Genomic DNA, 7,279 nt, shown 5'->3' with positions numbered 1-7,279 from the left:
TAATGCAACGGCGAAAACGACAGTTGTAACTTGATTAAAACGCAAACATCATCACCGCCACAACTACGCAGATTGTCCTCTCTCTGTAAGTGTATTTCCCTTCTCCACACTCACTGGCGACCGGTTATTCTTGTATCTGCAGGTGTCTTCACTGCGGAGGCGTTGTTGCTTGTGCTTGTGCTTGTTCTGGAGGATAAACTTCAAGAATGTTCTTAACTTCTGTTGAATTTTCATTTTCAAGCCAGCCAAATGCTCACTAACTCGTCCTCAGATCCAAGAATTTGAAGTTGAGTTGTCTCGTTTTTGGTGCTAGTTTCTTCTTTCGACGGAGCTTTTTCGAGTAGGAACTTCATTTTTTTTTTTTTTTTTTTAATTTATATTTCTTTTTGTTTTTTATTGTTCGAGCTGGAGAAATCTTTCTGACTGAAAGCGTAGAGTGTGAAATGACAGAAAGATCTTAGTTTGATCTAGTGAAAGTTTCTATTTTTAACTTTTTTTTCAGTCTTGAAACCGTTCATAAGCATGTTGCTTGTGCTTTTGCTTATTCTGGAGGATAAACTTCAAGAATGTTCTTAACTTGTGTTGAGTTTTCACTTCAAGCCACCCATACACTCCCTAGCTCGTCTTCAGATTCAAGAATTTGAAGTTGTGTTGTCTCGTTTTCGGCGCTAGTTTGTTCTTTCGAAGAAGCTTTTTTCGAGGAGACAAGTGATAATCCCGCGAAAAAGTAGGAAATCTTTCTGAATTCTTGATGAAAGCTTAGAGAGTGAAATGAATATATAACGGAAAAGTCTCAGTTTAATCTAGTGAAAGTTTATATTTTTAGTGTTTTCTAAGTTTCAAAATTTGAGTTTAGCGCCGGAAAATGATTTGACGGAAAGGTCATGGTTTGATACAGTGAAAGTTTCTCTTTTTAGCACTTTTTCAGTTTTGAATCTTGAATTTAGCGCTGCAAAATGATTTGATCTGATTTGGAAATAGCATTGAGATTGCGTTGTAATTGCTTTTCAGTTCTTTTTGTTTCTAAGATTTCAATTTTTGAACAGGGGAAATCGAAGTTTGTTGGGAGATATAGATGGCGACGATCGGAGATATAGGGGTTTCAGCAGCACTTAATATTCTTAGTGCCTTCATTTTCTTAATAGCATTTGCAATATTAAGAATTCAACCGTTCAATGATAGGGTATACTTTCCCAAATGGTACCTTAAAGGTTTAAGAGAAAGTCCAACCCACGGGGGCGCAATTGTGCGGAAGTTTGTGAATTTGGATATTAGATCATATATAAGGTTCTTGAATTGGATGCCGGATGCATTGAAGATGCCTGAACCTGAGCTCATTGAGCATGCTGGATTGGATTCAGCTGTCTACTTGAGGATTTACTTGGTGGGACTTAAGATATTTGTTCCTATTGCATTGCTTGCTTGGGCTGTTTTGGTGCCAGTCAATTTTACAAACAGCACATTAGATGCAGCAGCTGAGCTATCACATGTGACTGCAAGCGATATTGATAAGCTTTCAATATCAAATATCCCGCAAAAATCACCCAGGTGTGTGTGCTCTACTCTCTCTTAACTTTTCTTTCCTTTCATATTTAGATGTTAATCAGCATATTTATGTCATCTTGATTGAAATATGATACATTGCTTCTCAACAAGAATTATATTTATATCTGAGCTGCAGGTTTTGGGCTCATATTGTGATGGCTTATGTCTTTACCTTTTGGACATGCTATGTGTTGATGAAGGAGTATGAAAAAGTTGCTAACATGCGGTTGCAGTTTCTTGCAGCAGAAAAACGTCGACCCGATCAATTTACAGTAAGATCAATTCATTTCCTCAATAAATTAGTTCAAATATATGATTTTTTTAAACAATTTTGAGAGATTGATGAGATTTTTTTTTTTTTTAGTGAAGAAAAAAATCTTATTATTTATTTTTGAATATGGAAGTGGAGAGCTTTCTACTCTACAAGTTTTGTGTGCTTTACTAGGATATCCTGTCTCAACATTTCTTACCATCTGGTACCGGTATTATAGTTCTATCACTTTTTAAGCATAACTGAAGTTACAAGAAGAAATTACTTAATTTTAGTCATCAAAGCTCATTAGATATGACTAGTGGATCTTCATATGCCATGCTTTTATGCCAAAGTTGTCTTATGGATTCTTGCTTCACAGGTCCTTGTTAGGAATGTTCCCCCAGACCCAGACGAATCTGTTAGTGAGCTTGTGGAGCATTTCTTTTTGGTGAATCACCCAGATCACTACCTAACACATCAGGTTGAGTTTTGCTGATATCTGATTTCATGTAATCTGATTCATTGTCGGAAGCCATGAGTTATGACATGTTTAATATATGATGTATTTCAATTGAGTGATCTTTGTACTCCACAAGTTGAATGAGTGATATTTTTGGTGGACTGATTTTCCATTTTATTCATGCTATATTTTATATAGGTGGTAATCAATGCAAACAAACTTACCAAATTGGTGCAGAAGAAGAAAAGGATGCAGAATTGGCTTGACTACTACCAAAATAAATTTTCTAGAAATAATTCAAAGAGGCCGGTTATGAAGGTAATATTTAATATGAGATTTTATTGTCATTGTAATATGTTAAGTTTGCTAATTTATTTGATCCTTTCAAGTTTTAATTTTTTTGTGATATCAATATTTGTATGTTTTCTTTTACCAGACTGGTTTTCTCAGAATTTGTGGAGAAAAAGTGGATGCAATTGATTATTACTTATCTGAAATTGAAAAATTGACAACTGAAGTGAGTATTATTCCTGTAACGTCCTCTGTATTGCTCTCATGCTTTATATTTATATAATCTACACAGGACAATCGTAGTTGCTATATACTCAAAACTAATCATGTTAGCCTATTTTTAACTTGCTAGATTGCTGTGCTCACCTTTTGAAAATAAAACATACTGCTGTGCCAGTATATCATTTCTTCAAATATATAGCCCTATTGAGCTGCGAAAATGCCTGGGCTTGGACAACATTTAGTTATAAACCGGTCTGCATTACAGTGGTCAATCAAACTCAAACATCTTTCTACCATATTCGAGCCTTAGACTTGGTAAACAGTTGACTGTCTGTTTTCTTTCCCTTTTTGTCCACTATTGTGCTGAGAATGCTGGGGTAAAACTCTGGCCTGTCTCATTGTTACCATGGAAAATGGTTTTTTTCCCTAGTAAGTATGTAATGGATATGGTTTTGTATTTTTCAAAAATTACATGTCTTGTTCTTCATATTTAGGAGAATGAGCAGTTCAAATTAAATTTTAAGCATTGTCATGATGGTTTTTAGGCCTTTCATTCAACTTTAATGTTTAGTTTTATGATGTAATTAAGTTGATACAGTGATTTGCTATTTCATGCTTAGCTCCATATGAATAAGTGAGAGGTTTCTGTATTTTTATTAGGCTTCTTTTGTTATTTTCTCTTTCAACATTATTACTTGAGGACAAGTTTGATTCAAAGACATTATCTATTGGTGTTGATCAGATAGCTGAAGAGAGAAAAAGGGTTGTTAGTGATCCCAAGTGTATAATGCCAGCAGCATTTGTTTCCTTTAAAACTAGATGGGGTGCTGCTGTGTGTGCACAAACTCAACAAACCCGAGATCCAACTATATGGTTGACAGGGTGGGCCTCTGAACCGCGTGATGTCTATTGGGAAAACCTGGCAATTCCATATGTTTCACTCAGTGTTAGAAGGCTGATTAGTGGTGTTGCATTCTTTTTCCTCACCTTCTTTTTCATGATCCCCATTGCATTTGTACAAACTCTTGCAAGCCTTGAGGGAATTGAACAAGCAGCACCATTTCTGAAACCCATAGTTGAAGCGTAATTTTTTGTCATCCTCAAGCTTTTTGAGTTGGTATTCAGATTGCATTACTTCAACTAACTGACACTATCTTATTTCACTATGATGCAGCGGATTTATTAAATCAGTCATCCAAGGTTTTCTTCCTGGTATCGTATTGAAGCTTTTTCTCATCTTTCTGCCAACGATACTGATGATTATGTCTAAATTTGAAGGCTTTGTTTCTCTATCTTCTCTAGAAAGAAGATCAGCTACTAGATATTATCTTTTCAATTTTGTGAATGTTTTCCTTGGGAGCATAATAACCGGATCTGCATTTGAGCAGCTGAATTCTTTTATAAAGCAGTCAGCAAACGAGTATGTTATTCTTAATGACTACTGATTATCTTCTTTTTTTCTCCTATTTTAGAATGCTGTTACATGTCTCTTGCTGTGTGTTGGTGTGGGTTCCAACCCAAGAAATAAATCTGGAGAGAGAGAGAGATGATGATGAAAAAGAAAAAGAAAGTAGTGCATTTGTTGGGATAATACTAGGTGTAGATTTCATTTTGTCTATATACAGACAAGACTTTTCTACTGTATAGATATTTGCATTATTGTTTAGATGCCATGTTTCTTAAATAGAAATTCAGTATTTTATCCATCACTCACACAACTCAAAAGTTTATTCCATTCCTTCTGTAAATTAAGTGTTGGATTACCCTTTACTGATGAATGATTGCATAATCAAGTCAGTGGTATGTTTGAGATGCAATGTCTTCCTGCAAATTTTATCTTTTTTCAGTTTTGTGAAGATGAAGCTTAAATCTTTTCACTTTTGGCAGAATTCCCAAGACAATTGGAGTTGCTATCCCAATGAAAGCAACTTTCTTCATAACTTATATAATGGTTGATGGATGGGCTGGTATAGCTGGCGAGATTTTAATGTTGAAACCACTGATAATCTACCATTTGAAGAATTTCTTCTTGGTGAAGACTGAAAAGGATCGAGAGGAGGCAATGGATCCAGGAAGTCTTGGCTTCAATACTGGAGAACCTCAGATACAGTTTTATTTTCTACTAGGCCTTGTCTATGCCACAGTGACTCCTCTTTTGCTCCCTTTCATAATTGTGTTCTTTGCACTGGCCTATACTGTTTTCCGTCATCAGGTAAGAGGAATAATTTTATTTCGGATGGTTCAGCTTACAAACTTGTTAGTCAAATCGTTTGATCTTAATATTTCATACGATCAATATAGGAGGTGAAGAAGACCAAAAACTTGTTTTTGCTCTAAATACTTTATTCTCTCGTCTTCTCAAAATATCTCTGCAAAATTACTAGGGTGTGCCAATTTCTTGGTGCTTTTCGAATATGCTTGTGTAATTAAGTATTCACGAACCTTCCAGCTGTTTTTATTCGCTAATTTTATGTTAAATTGTAGATCATAAATGTTTACAACCAAGAGTATGAGAGCGGTGCAGCGTTCTGGCCTGATGTCCATAAACGAGTCATAGCTGCATTGGTTATATCACAGTTGCTTCTTCTGGGATTGTTGAGTACAAAGCAAGCTGCTCAATCAGGACCATTTCTCATTGCTCTTCCTGTACTTACGATATGGTTTCATAGGTTCTGCACAGGCCGTTATGAATCTGCATTTGTTAAATTTCCATTACAGGTTTGTTGGTGTTCACATATTGTAAATTTGGTGGTTAATGATTATAAATAGAATCTCAGAATACTGTCTTTTCTGTTCTGGGTTCAGGAAGCAATGATGAAAGACACTTTAGAACGGGCACGGGAACCGAACATTAACTTGAAAGGTTATCTTAAAAATGCATACATCCATCCTGTCTTCAAAACTGACGACGATGATGAAGATGAAAATGATATGCTCTTTTGGAACGGGGAAAAGGAAAACGTGTTAGTCCTTACAAAACGTCTATCTCGAAGAAACACACCAGTGCCCAGCAAAATTAGTGGTGCATCCTCACCATCTTCCTCTTTGCCTGACAGTGTATGTGAAAACTAAGAGCGCTGATTCTGTTTTAGACAACATTGTAATTAGACCAAGAAATGTGAGTATAGTTTCTTGTATAGAGAGAGTGAAAGAAGAGAAGAGTGAAGCTGCCAGTTGAACTCGGGTTTCCACTTTCAAGCAAGAAGATAATTATTAGAAAAAAGTAGCGAATTGTGTACGGAATCTAAATCGCTTAAAATGGAAGCAAAGAAAACAAGAAAGTGAATGACCGTATTCCATTTATTTGGCTGGAGACAGGTTGTGGGACTCCCGAAACCAAATGAAAGCAAAATCAAGTGTGATTGTACAAGTTGTTATCAAAAGGCAAATGCTGTTGAATTCTAGACTTGATGATCCATCTAACAATCTCCAATGCAAACGCAACGAAAACTAACACTGCAAGAATTCCGACATAAGCCAGTCTCCATTTTCCAGCATGACTCTGATGCATAATCCCCTGAAATATTTCTGCTGCACTTAAGCCTATCACTGCATATCCCAGCACATGATGGTAAATCTCCCAGCACCTCCTCCATTCATCTTCTCTCCTTGCTTGCAGCAGTATCGTCGTTGTCAACATCTACAACCCACCAGGCAAATCAATACCCAAACTAGTATTCATCATAAGTATGTATAATTTTATTGATGCAAAAATGTAAAAAATGAGCGAGTGCTTACTTGTACAGTGGCAAATGTAAATACAAGGATACCGAGAATTCGATGGGTTTTGGGGGTGTTGTAATGTTTGGAGGAGTTTCCAAGCCATAAACCAATGCCCCATCCAATGGTGCCAACAATGTAGCCTGAAGTCTGGCATAGTACATGGAGAGGGAGCCATTCATCAGACTTCAATGGAAATTTTCTGAAGTATCTGGAAATTATAACCCCAATGGGCAAAAGAGTTCCCCATCCCATGATGTTCAGAACTCCATGAGCCTGCAGTTACAGTAATTGATTCAATGGCCTCAGTCAAATATTCACACAACTCAAAGTCATATTCATGCTTACATTGCTCATGAAGTGATGCCTCCTATGCAACAGGTTTTGGCCTTTCCCTGGTCTGAAATTTTCTGTCACTCCATTTTCACTGCCGTCATGAACCAGATATGTAGAATCAACTTGGTGCTGATGATAGACAGAAGAAGCTTGAGCATTGCAAATGGAAGAAAGAGGAAAGATCAAACTCAGAATTACAAGAAAGTTGAAAGTCATATTGTTCTTAACATGTCAAAAGTTGAACCCAATGAATAAAACAGTGCCACTATTTTCTTTTTTTATTTCTTTCTTTATAATCACTGAAAGTTGAAATTTCATGCTAAAATTTTCCAGAGGGTAATGAAGTACAACTGGGCCCTGCAGAATATGTGCTTTTCTTATCAGACTTGAGAATCATGTCTGTCCTGTGTCTGGCTTTAATATCTTTAGACATTAGATTTTATTCTATTTTG

The 7,279-nt window shown here is 36.2% G+C and overlaps 2 protein-coding genes across 4 annotated transcripts; one reads left to right on the top strand and one right to left on the bottom strand.

Moving 5' to 3' along the window:
* On the top strand, positions 1–6,177 carry LOC123192967 (calcium permeable stress-gated cation channel 1-like). Of its 3 annotated transcripts, XM_044605695.1 has the most exons (12): positions 24–340; positions 503–727; positions 1,047–1,548; positions 1,682–1,817; positions 2,178–2,279; positions 2,457–2,576; positions 2,695–2,775; positions 3,514–3,854; positions 3,946–4,191; positions 4,659–4,983; positions 5,256–5,489; positions 5,577–6,177. In XM_044605695.1, the coding sequence occupies exons 3-12, from the start codon at positions 1,076–1,078 to the stop codon at positions 5,841–5,843; spliced, it is 2,325 nt and encodes a 774-aa protein (XP_044461630.1). In that variant the 5' UTR covers positions 24–340; positions 503–727; positions 1,047–1,075; the 3' UTR covers positions 5,844–6,177. The 3 variants fall into 3 exon arrangements, with proteins under 3 accessions (XP_044461631.1, XP_044461629.1, XP_044461630.1); XM_044605696.1 differs by lacking the exon at positions 503–727 and having other exon boundaries at positions 1–286; XM_044605694.1 differs by lacking the exon at positions 503–727 and having other exon boundaries at positions 20–340.
* Positions 6,046–7,069, bottom strand: LOC123192968 (cytochrome b561 and DOMON domain-containing protein At3g25290-like). Its single transcript, XM_044605697.1, has 2 exons — positions 6,510–7,069; positions 6,046–6,411 (listed from the first exon to the last, which is right to left on the bottom strand). The coding sequence occupies exons 1-2, from the start codon at positions 6,744–6,746 to the stop codon at positions 6,124–6,126; spliced, it is 525 nt and encodes a 174-aa protein (XP_044461632.1). The 5' UTR covers positions 6,747–7,069; the 3' UTR covers positions 6,046–6,123.
* Between the last annotated feature and the right edge of the window lie 210 nt (positions 7,070–7,279).

This window comes from Mangifera indica, chromosome 12 (genome assembly GCF_011075055.1).
Source record: "Mangifera indica cultivar Alphonso chromosome 12, CATAS_Mindica_2.1, whole genome shotgun sequence".
Lineage (NCBI taxonomy): Eukaryota > Viridiplantae > Streptophyta > Magnoliopsida > Sapindales > Anacardiaceae > Mangifera > Mangifera indica.
Note: the sequence above shows the minus strand (reverse complement) of the source record. Positions and strands in the feature narration are given on the sequence as shown.

Bases quoted from the DNA above. Each gene is read 5' to 3' on its own strand.
- LOC123192967 (XM_044605696.1), top strand. From the start codon at position 1,076: ATGGCGACGATCGGAGATATAGGGGTTTCAGCAGCACTTAATATTCTT. The intron at 2,776-3,513 runs GTGAGTATTATT...GGTGTTGATCAG, and splicing joins TTGAAAAATTGACAACTGAA to ATAGCTGAAGAGAGAAAAAG. The intron at 3,855-3,945 runs GTAATTTTTTGT...ACTATGATGCAG, and splicing joins CTGAAACCCATAGTTGAAGC to CGGATTTATTAAATCAGTCA.
- LOC123192968 (XM_044605697.1), bottom strand. From the start codon at position 6,746: ATGGGATGGGGAACTCTTTTGCCCATTGGGGTTATAATTTCCAGATAC. The intron at 6,412-6,509 runs GTAAGCACTCGC...GGTGGGTTGTAG, and splicing joins TTACATTTGCCACTGTACAA to ATGTTGACAACGACGATACT.